This window comes from Saccostrea cucullata, unplaced genomic scaffold (assembly GCF_032062105.1).
Source record: "Saccostrea cucullata isolate Sc308-1 unplaced genomic scaffold, CSIRO_AGI_Scuc_v1 ctg65, whole genome shotgun sequence".
Classification (NCBI taxonomy): Eukaryota; Metazoa; Mollusca; class Bivalvia; order Ostreida; family Ostreidae; genus Saccostrea; species Saccostrea cuccullata.
In genome coordinates this window covers 132,592-155,697 of record NW_026938807.1, presented here as the reverse complement: position 1 = coordinate 155,697, position 23,106 = coordinate 132,592, and the positions used below count along the sequence as shown (strand labels likewise).

Here is a 23,106-nt window from a genome sequence, read left to right as displayed (position 1 = left end):
ATGTATTCATTTTTAATAAATATTTCAAAAGTTATAAAAATAAGTAGAAAGACAAATGTTTTAGTCCAGAATGTATAAAAATAGCAAAGGTAAATCATGCAACAATTTTTTTTTATCAACATAAAATAATCACGTCCACACAATTCTTTTATACGAAACATTCTTTCTCCCAATACAAATTACAACAGTTTGTATTGCATAATTATATATACGATATAATATTATCACAAACATACATACACTCAATTCAAGGGGATTTTCCTTGTGATAAAACTTACCAGCTCTTTGACATCGTGTCAGACATGAATAATTTGAGTTTGAGATGGGATGCATTTTCTGTAGAGATATTGATCTCTCTTTATTTAGCTTGTCTAGAATTTGCCTTTTTCCTAAAATATTTGTAGGCATCGAGATCACTGCGTGCTGTGCTTTTTGTAACAAGTATGTTTTTAGACAGCATTTGCGGGAAAATAATAATATTAGTCCTGGATCATCTTTCTCTTTGATTCCATGTTCAGGATCATGGGTCTGGTTTATTTTATTGGTCCCAGTTCAAGAGTGTTTCTCGCATCCGATCAAAGCTCTGTTTAAAATGACAAAATCATGGAATTAAAAGGGTTTTGGAACAAAAACATTCTTTTAACCAAAGAAAGGCTCTAAATATGACATACCGTTCATACATGTACCTATATTTTTTTTTTACAAATCAAAAATAACTTTAAAGATGTAATTTACGGTTTAAAATTCCAGATAAACTCGACAATATGGTATCCTTCTTTTCCCTTCTTTTGAACATTACCTACGAACAACGCCTTCAAATTTGTACTTACCATCACACATATTGTACCAAATCTTCTGTTTAATGTTTGGCAGTTCATCATAATTTGAGATGTGGTAGACATTATTTTGTTTAAGTGCTTCATCATTCATCATTTGTCCAATCTTATCGCTCTCGATGGAAAGACCTTTACCAACTTTTACAATATAAACTTCTATTCCCTGAATGCTAGCTCTCTCTGCCTCTAGAAAGGCCTTTACTGGGTCTTCTAGTCCTTCATCTATAAACAGAATGGCAACCTTTTTAGCACCTTTTCTTCCTCCTTTAGCCCGGGAGATCATATTTTGTCTTAACTTTTTTAATACTGCCGATACATCAGCACCTTTGACTTTTTCCAAGGCGCGATTAAGTTTTTTGTTGTGTTTGTAGGTATTGAGGTTAAATCCAGTAAAGTCTTCTCCACAATCTGGCTGTGTTGACACGACACCTACTCGCACCTTTCTAGGGCCAACCTCCACGTCCTTCATTATGTCCTGTATAAAAGCTAAAACCTTTCGGGTATTGGTTTTTCCGGCATTTACCCCATCCAACATAAACATAAAGTCTGCCTCTTGTCTAGAGCCACATGCTGGAATGTATAAGCCATATTCTAGGTAAATTATTCATTATAGCAAACATTTATATTCATTTAATTTGATACGATGTATTCTGTATATTAAGCGGGTACTTACATTTGTCTGAAAGTGCCTTGACAGATGTTCTATCAACTGAAATAATATAAAAAAATATATATATAAAATATTGGTGCACTTACTAAGTTTGTTTTTTTTCAAACAGTAGTTAAGATGTAGGTCTATTGCTTTCAATGAAAGAATTCACAGATTTAAGTTAATATTCATATTGCCGGCGGAAAAGAAACGAATCTTGCAAGGATACATCACTTACAGTCCAATATCTTTTACAATTCTGTCAATGAAGTCAAAAGCATACTGTACAACACAATTTTCCATCTGAATTTGACATACTTACTTGTACAGATTCCATGTGCCAAGTTTGCTAAATTTGCAGAGAGGTATCTAGCTGATGGAAAATGATATTGCAGAATTCTATCAGAAGTTCCAGCAATCGCTTTTAGTTCCTCTGTATTAATGTCAGCTATCCCTATAGCTATGAGAATAATCCCTGTGTCTCTTGCCTTTGAGGCTTGTCTTTTTGACTTTCGAATGGACTTTGCAGTTCCAGGGCTAGCGGTTATTATAATGCCTATCTGTGTGGCATCCTTTCTCGTTGTGCTTCTGAGGAATCCCTTTGTCCTTACGTATCTTATAGCTTCATCTACTCTTCCTCTGCCATGAGATCTTTTTGCATTCTTTAATCTTTGTTCGATATGATTTATATTTTGGGATTCGCCGAGAGTCACAATGCTGTCAACGACAGTGCTATATGATATTGCACCAATATGAGTACTGAGTGTCTTATGGTTCATATTTCTGGCTAATTCCTCCACAAATTTAAGTTGTAATTTGAATTCGTGGTCCCGTACATTATTTGAAGAATCTATAGCTATCATGATATCATTTTTGTCTCCAGCACAGGCTGAAATAAAATTAAAATGTAAGCAACTGATTTCATTGGTATAAATCAAGACATTTGGATTTTGACGCGGATAAAACTATATACCTTGCCTGACATACTGTAAAAACGATGTCGTTGTTGTTGAAGGTGTTGTCGTGGTGGTAGGTGTGGTCGTTGTAGTGGGTGTGGTTGTTGTAGTAGGTGTGGTTGTTGTTGTCGTGGTAGGTGTTGTCGTTGGGGTGGGCGTTGTCGTTGTGGTGGGTGTGGTTGTCGTGGTTGGTGTTGTCGTGGTTGGTGTGGTCGTTGTAGTGGGTGTGGTCGTTGTTGTAGGTGTTGTTGTCGTGGTTGTGGGTGTGGTTGTTGTTGTAGGTGTGGTTGTTGTGGTAGGTGTGGTTGTTGTGGTAGGTGTGGTTGTCGTGGTTGGCGTGGTTGTTGTAGTAGGTGTAGTTGTCGTGGTGGGTGTGGTCGTTGTAGTGGGCGTTGTCGTGGTTGGTGTGGTTGTCGTGGTTGGTGTGGTTGTCGTGGTAGGTGTAGTTGTTGTCGTGGTTGGTGTTGTTGTCGTGGTTGGTGTGGTTGTCGTGGTAGGTGTGGTTGTCGTGGTTGGTGTTGTCGTGGTAGGTGTGGTCGTTGTAGTGGGCGTGGTCGTTGTAGTAGGTGTGGTTGTCGTGGTAGGTGTAGTTGTTGTTGTGGTTGGTGTGGTTGTCGTGGTTGGTGTGGTCGTTGTAGTGGGCGTGGTCGTTGTAGTAGGTGTGGTTGTCGTGGTAGGTGTAGTTGTTGTTGTGGTTGGTGTGGTTGTCGTGGTTGGTGTTGTCGTTGTAGGTGTGGTTGTCGTGGTTGGTGTGGTCGTTGTAGGTGTGGTTGTCGTGGTTGGTGTGGTCGTTGTAGTGGGCGTTGTCGTTGTAGTAGGTGTGGTTGTTGTTGTAGGTGTGGTTGTCGTTGTGGTGGGTGTGGTTGTTGTTGTCGTTGTGGCGGATGTTGTTGTCGTTGTTGTTGTTTCTGGTATAACTACAAAAGAACAGATAAGACATGTATAAGGCATTTTAAAACCACATTCGTTGTTCGACAACTTGATCATCAGAAATGAAATATAAATGCACTGTAAACAATTCAGGAGGCGGTCCATGTGTATATAAGAACACACTGCAGGTGTGACTGGTCAGCAGGGGATTCTCACTGCCATGGCATCTGATCCCGCTCTGAATATTTTGGAGGTCCGTGTTTGCTCTGCTCCAATTTTGTATTGTTTGGACTTTTGAGTCTGAATTCTGTTCGTTATCTCCCCATAGTTCATTTATGTTTTTCGTCAGATATTTGATGATATTTTCTTTTATTGACAGTGATAATGGATTCGGAATATATGATGCTCCAAAAGTGAAGTTAGTAAATAAGAGAGATTACATTAATCTTCAAATATCAAGAATATTTCGACGTGCTCTCTAAAACTTGAGCCACCAATACATGATATTAAGTTCATCATGCTTATCTGACTTTTATACACAAACTGAATGTTATATTTATTCTTAACAGAAAGTATAATGAACTGATATCTGATTAATTAATCTATCCCCTGACCTTGATTTTGACATGAAGACCTCAGGCGTCAGCCATAAAACTGAGATGAGCTCACTTTCAATCTAAGCCTTACTTTTCCACTATCAATCCCTTTTGAAAAAGCGAGACTGAAATCAAAAGTGAACTCGTCTCAGTTTTATGGCCCCGGAGTCAGGTCATTGTCCCTTCATATCTGTTGCTCATAGTTTGCCTTCATATGGAGTGTTACCTTCTAATGTTTTCTTTATTCTTTTTAAAAGTTATGGTATTAAAGTTTTGATGGAAGCCACCTAATACAACTGATAGGCCTTGAAATATATTTACATATTTTTTTTTTAAATTCCAAGTACAAGTACACTAGATATTACAAAGAAAATGATAAAAAAAATGAAACAAAGCCCTACCCTGCAATCTTTATGACACTGTAGCTTTCTGGTCGTCGTTCTATTCAAATTTTATCATACCAGCGAGCTACAGATCTATAGCTACGATCCGCTAAGCAAGAAAATAACCGAAATTTTGAGCTTCCAAAGATTTATTTTACCAATTAATTGATATATTATGGTGTAAATCAATGTATTTTGCACAAATACTGTACGATGTATTTGTATCATGATCAATTCACTCCACCCTTAGGTCTGAATACTTTACCTTAATTTTTAAAATTCTCCAAGGGTCAAAAACGTCAAAGTTTTGTGATTCAGACATTCAAAATCATTAACCTTTTCAGGTCCAATTATAGAGAAGATAGTTTTAAATCTACTAAGTACAACAGATTTCTATAATTTTGTCCTGGCGAGAAAGGGGATTCTAATGTCTGTCCTCTTTAAACCCAAAATTGTTTAAAAGAGGAGAAACTATCAAAAGGGGTGACGACGTACGCAGACGAGTAGCAACATGTCTCCTGGTTGCTCAGGTGAATATTTCAAGTCTAACATTAAATACCTTGTATAGATGATAATTACTTTTGAAGTTTGGTATGCTTTCTCTTATATTTATATTCTTTTACCTTCACAAGTACGAACTGCTAATATTTGTCTGATAGAATCCAGGGCTCCGAAGTTGTCTATCTTAAAAACATGATCGCTTTCAGGTTTACTAGCAATTCCTTTCAGCTCTCGAGAATTTGTATTATCCCCAATTCCAACCGCAAAAAGTCTAATGCCTCTCCTCTTTGTCCTTGCAGCTTCCCATATGGTGAAAAGAACATTTGACGACTGTCCGTCTGTGACAATAATACCAATTTTGGCGGCATTTCCTCTTTCCAAGAAAGTTTTTTTAAACATTCGTTTGCGCATATATTTTATGGCTTGAAATGTATGTGTATGATATCCCTCTCTTTGCTGTATGTTATTGATGGCAAGGAGGAGATCTGGTTTGTTTGTGTAGTCACCAAGTCCTATTTCTTCTACAACGTCAGTATTATATGTAACAACACCGACACGAGTTTTGTTTGCTCCAATGTCAAACATAGAAGTCACGTTCTTTACGAAGTCAATCTGCGTTCGAAAGTTTGGAGCCCATATACTATTAGAAGAATCAAGCAGGATAACTATATCAGCTGGCTTGTTGCCGCAGAAATATTCATTTTCTAAAAGAAAAGAAAATAATAAATAATGGTTTCACACATTTTTAAAGCGTTTCGAACGTGTCACATAAATCTTTGAACCAACAAAGTGTTCTTCGTAGAGCCCTTACCTTTTAACAGGGTCAGTTGACAAATCTGTAAAATAAAGAAAATAAAGTTTCGGCAGTGAATAAATCTTTTATAAAATTGCTTACGTTACTTTTTTCTTACATAAGATTGCCTACCGGTCACATCCGCCGTGTGCTCCTTGTCATGATCGGGAAATAACGTGAAAGTCTATCGAGAATTTAGTGTGAAAATAATGACCTAACTGTTAGTATGAAAAACGTCAGTAAGAATTCGACTTAATGATAAATTGTATTCACTGACAAGGTCATTGTATCGACCATAGAACTTACGAAATGATGACTTTAAACGAGACTGCTGGTATCCTTGTTTCAGCAGTGTGTGAATAATTTACCTCTTTATAGAAATTGTACATAGGTAAAGCATGCTCGTGCAAGTTGAATTAACAGAGAGAAGTAAACCCCGTATGCAGGTGACAAGGGAATATTGCTGCTTAAGTAAAGGAATTCAACGATTGCAAAGATTCCTATTGCCAATTGCCATTTTACCTTCTCGTGATTAAGTTGGCACAAGTTACAGATTAAAATAAATCTACAATCAATATACGTTGTTTCTCCAAATGCCTATCTTTTATTTTAAGAATACTCTGAGTTTTTTACATTGTTTAATTAACCTTGCAATCCTGTGAAAAATGCCATTCCGTGTTACACGAATGTATTGTAACATTTTCGAAGCTAACTGTAAATAACTTTCTATTAATGGTTTTAAAATCTTCAATCATTCTCTCATATTTTTTTTTACTTTTCAGATAAACAGGACTTTGCAACATTTTTTCTGTTTCTTACACGCTCTATATTCTTAGCTGACATAGTAACCCATTATATAAAAAATATCTTTCCGTCTAGCCGACAAAAAAGATAAGACACCATTTGTTATAAAGTTGTTCGTATAGTAATATATCAGAAAATCTTTAAGATTATTTATGTCATGCATTTATTTATACCTTTGCTTCAAGATATTAGATCTTGGGTTTAATGCTGTTAAGTTTTTTTTATTACTTGGAATGTAAAAAAAAATTTTATAGGTTCAATTTCTTTTAAAATAACATTACAAAGCTAGTTACATAATTTCTGTATTACAATTTTAATCACGAAAATATTCATCTAATTTATTTAATTTCAAGATAAAATAAATATAAAGTTATATATATATATATATATATATATATATATATATATATATATATATATATATATATATATATATATATATATATATATATATATATATATATATATATATATATATATATATATATATATATTTATGCCTCCTCCTTCCTATACCTCAACAAAGCACCATATATATGTTGAAATGCATAATATAAATCTTGTTTAGTATTATAATTTTAACCATGCAATTAAACATTAACAAAAATAAACAAATACAAAAGAATCACAATTAATTTCAAAACCAAACACTTATTTATTTTTCATACAATGAACATAGCTAAGTTAAAAGTGACTGTAAAAACATATAATGCAAATACACACATAAATACATCACATAAAAAGTAACATTATAAAGGTTAATACTTTATATATATATATATACCCTAATCTTATAATCAGCTTTCAGCTTAGCTGGTTTATCCTTTTCAGTAATGTACTACTCAAAGGAGCATGTCAGATTTCATCTGAGATTAAAAATTGCAATTGTTTCTTGTCGTCCACATTTTATTATAATTATTGTAAAGTATCGTTAATTTTCTATACGTTACTGAATTTGCCTTTTGGGGTAATTAAACTTCAAAGAGCTTGCCTCATCTTCTCAAATGGATTACAAAATAAAGACAAGTATGCCTTTGAACTTTTGAAAACAGGTAATTTCTGCATTGGAAAAGACAAGAGTTATTTCTAAGATTCGGGGGAACGCTTTGAGACATAAGCGAAATATTTGCATCTTTGATATGTGATTTTCAAATTGAAGTCTACGCAATACCAAATGATGAAATTGTGAATTTATGATTATTGATAACAAAACAAGCATGTATATGCCATGAAATTAATGTATGAATATATTTGTGATTTACGGATGTTTATGAACAACATAATATTAACTCTCTGGTGGCTCCTATCACTCAAGCAAAAACTCGCCAGAAATTATCTATTAAAAATAACCTTTCAGTAAATAGCTGTCGTATAATGCAAAACAGCTTCTTCCTACTTTTTTAAACAGATCACCACCTTGTAGCAATTAACCTCCGCCACCGATAAAGAAACTTGAAATAGTTTATAGATATGTTTTCGGCATTCCAGTCCGATAGATGGCGCATGTGTTGAAGACATGCAATGTTTGTCGTTTTATCTTCCAATGATTAAGCAGCACGGCATTAAATGATCTGCCCTTGACACAAAAACGTATATCAGTTGGGTCACTTTAGTTCCCTGAACCCTCAATCGTGTCATGAAATGCTTGATAAAGATGTAAATCATATTGTATCATGACATTATACAACAAAATTATATTCAAACAAGTATTTTTTTTAACATATAAATCATTGTGTTTTCATTCTGACACATCTGTTTCATATTTGGATATTTTATCAAAAACTCAATTTGTCAAAAAAAAAAAAATTATGATGACTTCATTCAATTTTCCTCGTCAACTTCCCTTACTAATGTAGAAATATACTCTTATCATGTGCATTTTAGGTTAATTTCTTAGTTGAATCAATATGCAAGAGCATACTTTATCTTCGAACAATTTGTAATATGAAGCAAGCAATTGTGAAAAAAGTTGGTCAATAGTCTTGTTCGAAATTCTATGGTTTATACAATGACTTTGTCAGCAAGAACAATATATTATAAAGTCGAATGCTAACTCTTTGACCATTATTTAAAGATGGTTGTTTACAGATTTTATAATCATTTTCTTAGAAAATAAACTTTTCTTTTCGCAACTACAGGAAAGAATACAGATAGAAGGATAAGCAATCGTCTTTAAAAGAGAGAGAGTGTTAAAATTTGTATATTTAAGTAGAGGAGTAGAAACTGAAACTTTGTAAGGACAAACTTTAAATGAATATGGGGATAATACTTTTAACTTCTTTAGTTTATTTTTTAAATTGATCATTTTACATAAAGATTAGAATAAAGTGCTATCATTACAAAAATGCCGTTGGTCATAAGAATCTTTCATTATTCTTCGGTAATATATGCATTAATAAAGACTGTAGAAGACATTGATGAGCTTACATCATCTTTATTTATCATCTCTCGTCTTCCAAAATATATAAAACCCTACAATTCATTTAATGTTAAAAAGCGTTAGTATAAATTTAAATGTAAATTTAAACTTATTGATATACAGTACGTAACAATGTATTTTATTTTATTTTTCTGAAAGTAACTTACTGTTAAAGGAATCAGTAGGACCAGCAGTGATACTGTTCTGAGAGGTTCCATAATGAAAAAACTATCTATTCCTTTCGTCAGCTTAACTAATTGGCGTGTTCTTATTATCCAAACATTTCTGTATCAAACATCACTGGGCTGTCATGAAACAGTTATTCCATTAATGTTTAACAACAAAGACAGGTGCCCGTGGGCGGAGAATCAGGATGAGGCACCACTAGGATTATTTCTATATCTTTTCTCCTCAATATCCAATGTATCTTTATCAAGGAGCATCATTCAACCGAACTCTTAAAGCATCCCTGAAATTTATACATCTACCTGAGATATGTCAGAACTTTATCCGAATATTTCACTAGCAGCTGGAATTGTATAATCATAATGCGGGGTAAAACTCCCAATGAATGACTAAAATCTTATGGGAATTACAAGTGGAATTTTGGCTATTTTTGTCATCAATGAAATCATTGGGAGTTCATAATCATAATTTGTTTCCAACTTAAAACACGAAGATTGTGGGAGTAATTTTTTAAGATGTGGTTACCTTTATGAGTTGATTCTGAGGTCTTGGAATAATGAAGCATTTTAGCTGTTTTGATGGAAGACAAGAACATCTGTAAGCCATAAGCCCCATGTCGACAAATAACTGTCTAACCGGTCTATTTTTGTAGTTTTCATTAATATTGAAGAGCATAGAAAAGTGGGTGTAAACTGTATTAAGGAACTGTGTTCAATGTTTTGTTTTAAATTGTTAAAAGACTTCTTTCTTGATTAGTTGGCTGCAGGTTGGGTTTAAACACAAAGCGTTTGAAAATAACACTATTTGCATAAATTAATCATCATTAATACACTTTTAGCTAGCATCCTCCTTGATAAATGTCTATTTCTGTGATGTCGAACTTTCCTTCCTGTTCTGAAAATTGAAATTATCTAAAATATACTTATCAGCAGTCAAATGGTTTCTTCAAACTAACTCCTTGAACCAATTGCAAAACATGGTCACCGCTTTTGCAAATCTTTCAAGCATGTTACGCTAAGGGTCCTAATTGCTAGTAAAAAAATTATATTACATAACATGAAATGAATTATTTCCAGTTTTGCTCACATGTTATTCGTTTTGTTTTGATTTTATTCAAAATCAGTATATAATTATTTATCAATATATTCCCTTATTTCTTATGGATAAATATTTTTGGTTATCTCCATTCGGAAGTAAGTGCTTCATTATAAAGTACAAACGCACTGAAAAAGGACATAAACACGAAACAATTACATTGGGAACAAGTTTAAAACACAGATACACTATTTAAATCTAGAATTTTTAAAAAATACACAATTGAATTTTATGTATTTCAAGATAAAACATATTACACATAAATTTTGCATGACAATTACTATGTGTTTTTTTTTCTTAAGGAGAAGAACTAGTAAGCTGTTAGAACTTTTTTCTTATCCTTTTGCTTGTCAATAAAATATGCTCAAAACAAAACATAAATCTAAACAGTTGTTTAACAAACACGGTTATGAATCTCTGTTATGGACGTTTTGTACAAAAAATACAAGAAATATTATCGCAGTGATTCAGTTTTTGTCGTAAAAAATTCGTTTTCTCCAAAAAATGGTAAAATTTCTCTTTGCAGTAACCTATTTGCCTCCCATATTTCAATAGCGAATTCAAATACTTAGACATATTTTCTCCTCAAACTAAAAAAGGATTTTCAGTATTCAAAGAAGAGAAGCAAAATCCTGAATTTGGAAGATAGTCTGATACACCACAAAACAGCCTTCGATTTTGTAAATATTTCAACTGAGAAATATAATATGACTCAAATATGATAATATTTTTTGTACGTACATAAATAGCTCTGGTTTGATTGATTGATTGATTGTATATTGTTTTACGTCTCTCTTGAGAATATTTCACTCACATGGAGACGTCACCGTATGCCGGTGAAGGGCTTCAATTTTGACCTATGCTCGGCACTCAGGGCCATTGAGCAGTGAGGGTTCTTTATTGTGCCAGCGCCTACCGTGACACGGGAGGTACGTTTTTAAGGTCATATCCGAAAGACCCGTGACTTTCACTTCTAGTGCCGAGCGCTTGGCGAAGGAACAGTCACTACCTTTGTTTACGTCTTAGCTATGACGCGGCGCCGCGAACGAGAATCGAACCCGGGCCCCCCGATCTAGCTCTGGTTTGAAGGTTTGGAAATAATTCAAATATAAATATAGCTCTCAGATCTTAAGAACCTCAAATGCAGACAATATCATATCTGAATGCTTTTCAATGCAGGCAAGCTTTTAATTTTGGATTTATTTCAAATACAGTAACATCTCTCCAGCCTGGAATTATTTCAAATAAAGATAAAGACTAAAATTTGGCACAAAATTTTACATTTTAGGCATTTTTCTTTTGCGCATTAAACTTAAATTTTATGTATACAAAGCTTTCAATAGTCATTAATTTTACGTTTATTTCATTTACTTACTTTTAAAACACGCCATCAATCCGACACTGCAGATCAAACACACTGGATCTTAAATAATCGAAAATCAAGATTTTGATTTATCAAGGGACATTAACTTTAACACGTAAGGCTTATTGTTTAGCTTAAAGATAATATTTTTTGTATAAATAATCTCATATGAAAAAGAAACATGCATAGAAGACTATGGAAAGACTCAACTTACTTTATTATTCGAGTGAAGTTTACTTTCACTTCTCTTTAAAATTCTGAATAAGAAAACCAATAAATAGATTATTATTTTCTTCAAGTAAAATCAATGTAGGTATCTATCCACACTGACCATTTATCATCCTAACAAGTGAACGTATTTAGTTTTTTTTTTTATTAATTTGCTAACGTAACGTCAAATATTGGGTTGAAAAAATAAATTCATACGTATACCGGGATGGTATTAGACTGTTATAGAGGCACAGTTTGTAACTTAACACCAACAGAAATCTATGATAGTGATTTTTTTTTATTTTACTCTAATACATTTGACAGCAGTTGATTGCTTACATATGTCCTTTCCTGAGAGAATATTGAATATTGAAACGATTCCCACAATTATAACTTGTACATGCATAATCAAACCTACAAAGATCTATTCTTCACATGCTGCTTACTTGCAGCGTTTTAATTTTAGTTAAACATTTTAAGTTCAAAACTTGAAGATTTAAAGATATCAAAGTAAATATCTAATTCGCACAAACTTTTATACAGGAGTAATTGATAATACTTCATTGATGTATTTTTCACATGCCCCATGGTTATGCTGAGGCATTAATTAAAATAATGTGGGCGAAAAATCATATCTCTAGAAAATCTTTAATAATCGTGTGTATTTCATTAGGTTTTTAGAGTATTACTATGAAATTTCACTACGGGATAATATATTTCATATTTATATGTTTTATTAATTCTCAGTGGAAACAAATCCTGAAAAAATGGCTTTTGTTCAATATCGAATGACATATTTATTAAGCTATCTTGGCAGATCTAAATTTGTTATTCTATAAATAAAACATCGGATACGAAACCATTATGTTTTTGCTTTTATATTTATTTCGAGAGTTGGAGGCACATAACAAAACCACAAAAATTTGAAACTAAGTAGCACAGCTTCCCTCTCATATTTAACCAAGGCATGCGCTGGCATCGAAGATGTTTTATGTAATCAAAGTAAAATTTAGATATTAGGGTTGACCAGTGCAATGTTTTTCTTTAATTCGAACTTTGGAAAACATTCATATAAATAGGAATGTGATGCCATTCTTAATATTGCAAATTTAAATTAAAGGCTAGCAAAATGAAATGCAAGGCATCAACAGCAAAGCTAAATCAGTTTCCTCAAATGAATACCATTAAATACATTAATAGTTCATCGAAAAAATATTTAAACAGTTATAGAACGAGGCCTGACATGAAGTAAGAGACTACAATCAATACTTTTTATAGGTCAAACAGTCCACTTGTTGTTGTTGTTGCTTCTGTTGTTTCTCAATGACAACGCTTGTTGTCAGTCAAAGAAATGCAGGCACCACATGTTAAATATTCTGTGGAACATAAAATAACCGTCAAAACAAAGTTATCAATTCTATATTTATTTTATTAACCTTTTTTGATTGTACACACAAGTACTATGAAATAAATATTAACAGATGCTTGAGTTTCTTATTGATAATGCTTATGTATTTTTTTGGAAATCAGGTCTTCCATGCAACAATCTGTCGGAATTCCATGGGATACCGCCCCGTTATTAGAGACCTACTTTTGTATTCATACAAAAGCAAAATTATTTCAAGAAGATGAAAATCTTAATGCATCCTTCAACTTGACATCAAGATATATCGACGACATATTTTCAGTTAATATTGGATACATTCATTCATATCTCAATCTCCTCAATATATCCCAAAGAACGTGTCACTGAAATAAAAGATACCACGGTATTTCACAAATATGTTCATTTCCAATTTAGATGTTTTACTAAAAACATTTTATTGAGAACTCATCATCAAAACTTTATAATAAATATGATAATTCAATTTTTCAATCCTCGTCTCACCTTTGTTATATACTCTTTACACATGCATATAGGGTTTATGTCTCTCAATTGTATCGATATGCAAGAACATGCCCTATGTACGATAATTTTTTTAATCGAAGCAAGCTATCGACAAACACAACGATAGAACAAAAATATTAACAATCTCGTTCAAAATCATCATTTTGCATGTTCTATGTTCGATGCAAATGCCCACTTGCGTCTTTTAATATTAATTGTTGGTACAAGAATGTCTACTGATTTACCTAACTAGAGGTGGGCTGTCGGCAGGCAGAGGAGTCTTTCTTTTCCCTGGCACCAGATCTCACGTTCGATGTTTAAAAAGAGGTTTGTGTTTGCTCTCCCCTTGATTTGCATTGCTTAAAATGTCTGTTGTTTTTATACCCCCCGCTTGAAAAGCGGGAGGGTATATAGTAATCGTTAATTCCGTCCGTCTGTACGTCTGTGTCCGTCCGTCCGTCTGTTACGCTTTGGGGTACCCATCTCTTATCCGCAACTCCTCTCATACCACTGAATGAAATTTGATGCAACTTTCACAGAATCTTTATTACATATTGCCATTGTGCACCTCCTATTTTACATTCTGATCCGACACATATTTTGGGTTTCCCGGCCACAGGAAAACATGGACTTTTTCACCAGTTATAACCATATGGGAGGCGGGGGGTATCATTTAGTGAGCTCATCGCTCACAGTACCTCTAGTTTATTTCAGTAATCTCAATATTTTAGATTTCAATTTTTTTTAGACTGAACAATCGCGAAGTTTACTAATGAATCGTAATGATATGTTATATAGAGGAATATAGACAACATGCATTTTAAAGAAACTGTTAGTAAAAAAAAAAGTTGAAAAATATACTTTTTTCAGAGGCAATGTAAATCAAGAATTTATTAGTCTTAAAACCATATATATGGTATAAATATGATATATTAATTGTATGGTATAATAAAGTTACGAAAACGAATTCTTTACGACAAAAACTAAATCACTGCGATGATATTTCTTGTATTTTTTGTACAAAGTATCGGCATGCTTTCTTTCTTGAAAAAATGTTGATTGTTCTATGTACTGAAAAAGTCAGCATGTGCTAGGTGTTTCAGTCTTCTCGTACACTAAAAAATGTAGCTTTAAGATAAGCTTAAATTTAACTGGTTTGTATAAAAAAAATGATAACGATCGAGTGTTAATATTTGCTTTATTGCTTGCCGTGTATGATTGTTTTATCCATGGTGACCATGCCCGGCACTATCAGGGTGAACCTGTTTCGAATGCAAAAATAAATAAAGAAAATATTAAAAACTTTTTAAAAAAATTAAGATAAGCACTATCTATCGTTAAATTAGTGCATACTTGATTTAAATTACATTAAAAATCAAGAAATCGTTATTTCTCTTAATTTGTTTACAGAGATCACACTTTAAAAATCAATGGCAAGAAAATAAATATAATTTTTATTTTTTTACTGATAATCTTTGACTTTATTTTTGCCATTTTTTTTTCTTTTTAATTTTTCTCCCATTTTTAGTTTCTATCCAGTATAGTTTGGACTGTATGCATACATGGTTTTGATGACTAACCTTATTTCACATAACCGAGAAATATAAAGATTGAAAATATTTTAATTTAAAGCACACAACTTCAAAGAATTGTGTCTGTGCCAAATGTATTTTTTTCTATGCAAACATATTCTTGTGAAATTGCTTTAAAATATACTTTATGCGATTTGGGCATCAAAGAAATCCCTGCAGAGAATGTTCTGGTAAAATTTATTTGTTTTGTGTGCCTATTGTATCACAGTGATGCTAACTTACGTGATGCAGCCATTCCATAAATTCAGCAGAGGTCACGGTGCCATCATCTGTAGAATAAACGGTATATATAAATACATATCTGTAAAGTGTCATTCAAACTCATCACTAAAATAGAAATAAAATTATGATTTTCTTTTCAATGGAAATAAACTTTCGTATAATCAATGCATTCCTCTGGAATCTAAATCAAAATCGTAATCACATTGCTCAGTAATTACATGTAATGCCCTGTTCACACGGAGAGTTTAATTCGAATTAAACGTAAAGTTACTGCGAATTAGCTTCGCTTAGCGTTCACAGGGAGAATTTATTGCGAATTATTTTAATTCGAATTAATTTACTGCGCATTACATTACTTCGCATTAGCTCCGTGTGGACGCTAAGTGAAGCTAATTCGAATTAAATTTTGACGCATGCGTAAGGCCAGAATTAAGTCACAGGACACATGTTGGTGGTTAGATATAGGTATCCACGCTATATTTGGTTTAAAAATCAAGGAATAGTATGGTTATCACTAAATGTATATCTGTAGCCACTATGAATATTATATCAAGTGGATGGCTCTGTATACATGAATTGATTTACAAATGACGTCATAATACTTTTTGGAGAAATAAAATTTTAATTCGCATTAGTTTACTTCGCTTTAGCTGTCGTGTGAACGCAATTTAATTTGCATTATTTTAATTCGCATTAGTTTAATTCGCATCAATTTACTGCGAATTAAACTCTCCGTGTGAACAGGGCATTAATTAAGAATTCCCTCTCCCCCGTTAGTCTTACTGTCTGTGTCCATGGCCATATGATGCATGTCCAGATCAATCCTTGACAAACATCCATCATAGGTTATGTCTAGATGTCTATACATGTTCTCCGAAGCGTGGTGGTCGTCATGGTAATCATGATTCCACTGATGTGTGAACTCATGCATGCTAACGCACCCGTTACCTAAACGGATCAATGTAAATCATTCATCAGGTTCCTAAATACAAGTGACTTTTCAGGGATTAAAGATCAATATATTAAAAAATTTCGAAACAAATCTGAAAAGAAAAAATAAATGCGTGTTTGTTTGATAAATATAAATGATGATTCAGATAATAAACTAGTAGGAAGTATTCCAACAAAACAAAATAAAATGTAGATTTTCAAAGGAGATAAAGCTCAACGAAAATAATTCATGCTTAATCAAAGAAACTAAAACAATTTAAAGATTCATATACGAGTACATATATAACACGTCATATATATTTTTAGTTTTTGATTTTGAAATGCAACATGTATTTACCAAAGAGAAATTGCATTTGTATAATATGAAGAATAAATAAAAGTATGCATTAAATGTAAACTAATACATTGTACAGACTATATATGTGAAAGCACTGTAAAATATATTAAAATATTTTTGTAATTTAAAAAAAAAAAGAAACATTTTGTAGAACACGCAGTCCAAGTTAAAATTAAAGAATAACGTTATATTATTGGTTCTTTAATTTTGTTCTCAAAACGTATGTTAATACGTAAAGAATGAATTGTTGAAACGTTTTAGCACGGAAAATCCTTAAATCAATTATAAATCACACTTGCATCTATCATGTTCATGATGTTTTTTATCATTATTTAGATACAAATATACATACAAACTAAACTTGATTCTTCCTTTATTACTGGTATACCAAATTTACCTCTGGCGTATAATGATGAACAATTGAAGATCGAAGTTCAAGGGTTACACGAGATGTGATGCATGTAACCTAGTATGAATTTTAAAGGTTTATACTGATATAAACAATTTTACCAATAAGTTTTCACCCCATGCTTTACTGATGTGAAGAACTTACTGTCGTGGTCATAGTTTGTAACGAACTCTGACAACATCTCATCCACTGTAATATTGCCGTCGGCATTTTTGTCCATGTTCGCGATTACCATTTGTCCTATCTGGTCTAAGGTCAGTCCATGGTGATTGGCTCTTACATGTAAGGAGGATGGATCCTGCCTTCAAAAGTAATGAGAATTTTCTATCAAGTATATTTTTAGAATTTATACACAAAGCTTTATTAAAAATCAAAACAAAAAATGATGGTCAATGCGCTTCTGTTGGTGCTACAGAGCAGAGTTTGACCTTTTTTGCACTGTAAATATATCTTACTCAAAAATCTTTCTTTTTTTTTTTAGTTTTTCCTCCAATATTTTTTGTTCAAAAAAATTATGGGGAAAACACAGTCTTATTTCATCCTAAATAGATACATTGAAATTTGTGAAAATGAAAAAAAAAAATAAATTACTCCGCATGTTCTATTATTTGACCTTTTTGCACTTAAACATTCACTTTTTTCTGGCATTAGAATTTTTATGAGCAAAAAGATTATTTGAAAGTGAAGACATTTTACTGAATTTAAGAAGAATGGTTAAAAATAATGTATATATTCAAAAAAGAAAACGTAAAGGGGGGTTATCATGTTAATTTTTAGATATTCATGAAATAGTGCTAATTTTAAGCTAAATTGGGGCTATTTTTAAAATTTATTTTCACAATACATTTGCTATATTTATCAAATGTGATTATAGAATTCATGTCAGTTTATTTAATACACAAATTAGTATAAAACAGTCCACTGCACAAAATAACTTTGTGGGCAGGCTGCATGTAAAAATAGGAATCCAAAATGAACATACCGGGGTACTTTAATTACTTAAAAACGGAAAAAAATGATCATTTTCTTATTAAAATAAAAACCTTCCGCCACAAAATATAGTTTCTCACTTAATGCTTATGGTATGCAATTTAACCATGGAATGTTAACTGAATATAGTTAAGGACCCTCTCTACACCAGTACAAAATGTTTTTTTTGGATATTGAGAAAAATATATTCTATAAGGCCATATAAAATTAATCTTTAGGCCCGCCCCTCTCAAAAAATGTTTTTTATTTTGATTTTTGGGTATTTTCTTGTATTTTTATTCAGTAAGAATTTGGGTCAAAGTTTAAGAGTTATCTCCCGTCTGTATCAAAATTCGCGTGTCGCTATTTATAGCAAAAACGCCATGTGAAGAATGGAGAAAAATCGGCAATAAAAGCAGTTTAAATGTGTAAGGAAAAGATAATTTGTCAGTATAGAGAAGGCAGAGAAGAAAAAATAGCATAAACACATATAGATACCATCACTGGCAGGAGCAAGTATGTAGAGAGATTGTAACTAAGTAAAAATAGACGAGGAAAGTCAAGTTATATATAACGATCTCCATCTTTGAAATAAAAAAAAAAATCTACAACATCGTAGACAGACTTAAGAGAAGGGCTAGATTTTTCAGTAGAATAATTATTAGAACATTTATATAGAATTTGCAAAGTAAGAAGTCACGCATACACAATTTATTGGTATCCCCACCTCATTTTGTTCAGGGTGTGCCGTATAATGTGTACTTGTTAATTTGTTAATTAACAATAAATATTTAACTTTTAAAGAAAAAAAATTCTTTAAATATTTAAAAGAATATGAAAAGAATTAAATCTATTCATATTTGCATTAAGGTAATGAAAAAAATGTGTATATATACTTAGGCCTATATATAAATTAACAATTATAAAATATAAAAAATAAAATCCGGCAAATTAGGATGAGAATCTAAAGATTAATTTTACCTGGCCTAAAGGTGTTAGTATTGAGCTTATTTATATGATTTTCAACATATGGTGCGTGGCATTTACCCCCATAAAAAAAAAAATCAAACACAACACAGTATCAGTGAATAGAAATCACTGTTGTTTACTTCCGTAGAGAAAATACATGCAGATCACTCTAACTTCAAAAACAAGAGGCCCACGAGCCTTATAGGTCACCTGAGTATTGTGTAACAACTTTCCAACAACTGAATTTGGTTTGACTATTTTAAACCAAATGCCTTGAAATTCACAATTTTGAAAGAGGCACCATTGTTTATCATACCTATACATTTAGCATGCTTAATTTGGTTACTTAATACCCAAAGGGAGATCAGAGTAACAGAGAGAAAATGCATTTCCACTTTATAACCACCAGTTGTGCACACCAACCCAAAGGAACCACTGACCCTGTGGCCACATATTTTAAAATTTTAGAAATTTTATAAATTTCATTTAATCAGAAATGGGTGATTAATATCAAAGAACGGAATTCAAAGTATTACTTTATTTTCAGACTATGTAAACCCCCCCCCCCCGCAGTACCCCTAATGCAGGGACCCTGAAATTAACCATTTTGGAAGAGGCATCTTTCTTCATCATATATATATATACTTAGATCATTGGCATTATACCAAGGTGCAAAGGAAAATATTTCCAAAGAATTCATGCGTTTTCACAATATAATCATTATAGAGCCCCACCCTAACACCAGAGCCCCTGAACCAGGGGTCATGAAATTCACAAATTGGGAAGAAGCATCCTTTCTCATCATAAATATGTACATAATTCAGTGGTTTTATACCCAGGAGCATAGGAGAAGATTTTGAAAGAATTTATGCATTTACACTATATAATCAACAGAGCACTGCCCTAACACCAGAACCTCTGACCCTGGGGCCATGAAATTCATAATTTTGGAAGAGGCGGACTTATTCAATATAACCATGTACTTGATTAGTCTATTTCATACCCTGGAGAAGAGAAGATTTTTTAAAGAATTAATGTATTTTCACTAAATAAACAATTAAAGAGCCCCGCCCTAACACAAGAACCCCTCACTCATGGGCAATGAAATTCACAATTTTAGAAGAGGCATTCTCGGTCATAATAACTATGTATTTAGTTTGTTTGTTTTATACCCAGGAGCAGAGAAGAAGATTTTCAAAGAATTAATGCATTTTCACTATATAACCAATAGAGCCCTGCCCTAACACCAGAACCCCTGACCCAGGGGCCATGAAATTCAAAAATTGGGAAGAAGCATCCTTCCTTATCATAACTATGTACATAGTTCTGTGGTTAAATATCCAAGTGCAGAGGAGAAGATTTTTAAAGAATTTATGCATTTTCACTATATAATCAATAGAGCCCCGCCCTAACACCAGAACCCCTGACCCTGGGGCCATGAAATTCACAATTTTGAAAGAGGCAATCTTATTCAACATAACTATGTACTTAGTTAGCTTATGCCCAGAAGCAGAGAAGAAGATTTTCAAAGTAATAATGCATTTTTACTATATAACCTGTTTAGCCCCGCCCTAGCACTAGAACCCCTGACCCTTGGGCCATGAATTTCACAATTTTGGTAGAGGACTCAATGCTGATTACAATCATACCAACAATTTGACTGCTTGATGTCCCGGAGTAAAGAAGAAGATTTTTAAAGATTGCACTAATTTTAGTGGTTTTTGCCCCACCCCCCAGGCCCCAGGGGGGCAGGGACCATGAAATTCACAATTTTTGTTCCCATTCACCCATAGATGCTATATGCCAAATTTGGTTGAAATTGGTTCAGTGGTGTCAGAGAAGAAGCTAAACATCTTCAAATGTTAACGCACGACGAACGACGCACGACGAAGGACGACGGACAAAAACAGATAGCAATAGGTCACCTGAGTTTACTCAGGTGACCTAAAAATACCATAGAATCAGAACTCTTTAGTGTGCAGTGTAGAGAGGGTTCTTAAATTGGCATTGGAGAATCCAAATTCATTGTAAAAATTAAAACATAATATATAGGTTAAGAAACATGAAATATACCGGATAGGTTAAGATAAATATATGTTCAAAAGCTCAGGGGATAACCTCATTAAATTGTACAAAAACTTATTTGTTAATTTTTTTTTTTTGTTTTTACATGTCTACAAAGTTCCATTGGTATATATTCACTTTTATTGATACATTACCAATAAAAGCTAAATTGCAGTCTTCACTTGTTATGGGTTTGAAGAAGATTTTTTTTTATTAAAAAGTGAAACATAATCATTTACCTGAAAATAAAACGTAAAGCAAATTTAAATTTAACGAATTTTCTATTTATTTTATTTTAACGCCCCTTACCTGCCTTACAAGTATATTTCAAGCCCTGTGATGTTTCATTATTACGTTCTGTATATGTCGGCGTCGGGACATCTAACTAAAGCCAGCCCTACTATTACACTTCCTTGAAGACTCGTTCGTTGAATAAAAAATCTGCTTACAATAAGGCGCTATTGGTATCCATGGGAATTCACACGACTCTCTCTCTTTCTCTCTCTCTCTCTCTCTCTCTCTCTCTCTCTCTCGTCGCCCCCGAGGCGCAGTGGTAAGAGCGTCTACTCTAGAGTCGCGAAGTAAGGAGTTGAACCGGGTGTCTTCTAGCTATTCCCACTTTTTAAAAATCCCAATTCCACCTATTCCCACTTGCAAATAACAATAGATGTTTAGATTTATATCTGTATTTTGTACATTTTAAGACAGAAAATAATGAATACATCTATGAAAAAATATGATTTATTTAGGATTTTTGAAATAATAAAAAGATCTTACAAGAAAAAGCAACTTAATACCTAAATTTAAGAACATAGTTAATTATTTGTTTACACAAAATTCCACCTATTCCCACATAAAATCTTACCCTTTTCTACATGATTTTCAAAGAGTGGGAATAGGTAGAATGAACCGTTGATCCGTACGTCGCGGGTTCAAATTCTTCTGTGGGACGGGCAGACCGGTCCTTCGGATGAGACCGTATAAATCGAGCTCCCGTGTCGCAGTAGGTGCTGGCACTCTCTCTCTCTCTCTCTCTCTCTCTCTCTCTCTCTCTCTCTCTCTCTCTCTCTCTCTCTCTCTCTCTCTGAGTGTATATCGGTCTTTTTCTCTGTAATCTTTCAAAAAATATATTGGCGACAAAATAAAGTATTTATCAAGGTCCATATTGTCGCCAACGACAATATTGTTCATGTATGACAGTACATTTTGCCGTTCTTTCTGCAGGAAGAGTTCGTCGTGGAACATATTGTCGCCGGTGTTCATATACATTCCGAAAGACGACAATATGTGCAGTGAATGTCGCTGGCTACAATACGTAACGAACGGCAATATTCATCTTCACATTGCCTTTTACCCTTTGATTTTCATGAACTAACACATGTTTAAAAGTTTTTAAAAATCTTGGTGAATATCAAATTTTAACTATGGAAAGTTCATATGACCGATTTTATTTCACACAATACCACATTTATATTCTCTAAAACTCTTAACTTTAATATCATTTTACATGACAGATTGTATATGGATATTTTAAATTGAATGTCCAGTCCTATTGAATAAGTCACAAGATAATCTTTGTAAAAATTGCTTTGAAAACTACTTACGCATAGACCATTCCAAAACACAAAATTGCCAGGAGGAATTGCATATTGTCCTATGAAAAAAAAATACGTAGGGTAGCGTTTAAATATTTATTCTTCAAAAAGTACGATCATCAAATTGAATATACTCTGTAGATGGCATTTTAGTGGTAATGTCGTTGTTTGACATGTTACTTTGAAAAATTTACAAATTTTGCATACATTAATAAAGCTTTATTTCATTATGTTTTAGGAAACAACGAAAGTAGTACCAACCTATTTCACAGTCCTTGAGAGAGAAACAGTGGCGTTAGAGTGCTAAATGTTATCTAAGGTGACCTTTCCTTTGTCACTCTTGTAGACCTGTTACATCATGAAGACTTTAGGATGAATTGCAGATATGTTGTCTACTGCATGCTTCCAGATCAAAGATAGTGTAATAGGTATACACGTCTGAACCGCTT

The 23,106-nt window shown here is 33.0% G+C and overlaps 1 protein-coding gene across 2 annotated transcripts; it reads right to left on the bottom strand.

Annotated features, from left to right (window-relative positions):
• Nucleotides 1-22,992, bottom strand: LOC134251449 (uncharacterized). Of its 2 annotated transcripts, XM_062733872.1 has the most exons (12): nt 22,915-22,992; nt 22,667-22,716; nt 17,205-17,335; nt 16,147-16,311; nt 15,364-15,410; nt 5,603-5,627; nt 4,914-5,495; nt 2,459-3,358; nt 1,808-2,374; nt 1,510-1,545; nt 831-1,406; nt 1-583 (listed from the first exon to the last, which is right to left on the bottom strand). In XM_062733872.1, exons 2-12 carry the CDS (start codon nt 22,708-22,710, stop codon nt 576-578), a joined length of 3,081 nt encoding a protein of 1,026 aa, XP_062589856.1. In that variant the 5' UTR covers nt 22,711-22,716; nt 22,915-22,992; the 3' UTR covers nt 1-575. The 2 variants fall into 2 exon arrangements, with proteins under 2 accessions (XP_062589856.1, XP_062589855.1); XM_062733871.1 differs by lacking the exons at nt 15,364-15,410; nt 16,147-16,311; nt 17,205-17,335; nt 22,667-22,716; nt 22,915-22,992 and adding an exon at nt 8,975-9,368.
• Between the last annotated feature and the right edge of the window lie 114 nt (nt 22,993-23,106).

What these genes read in the sequence shown, in the direction of transcription:
- LOC134251449 (XM_062733872.1), bottom strand. Translation starts at nt 22,710, where the DNA reads ATGCAATTCCTCCTGGCAATTTTGTGTTTTGGAATGGTCTATGC. An exon ending in AGCAGTTCGTACTTGTGAAG is followed by an intron (nt 3,359 to 4,913) that starts GTAAAAGAATAT and finishes GTTCTTTTGTAG; the next exon opens with TTATACCAGAAACAACAACA. An exon ending in CAAGGCACTTTCAGACAAAT is followed by an intron (nt 1,407 to 1,509) that starts GTAAGTACCCGC and finishes TATACATTCCAG; the next exon opens with CATGTGGCTCTAGACAAGAG.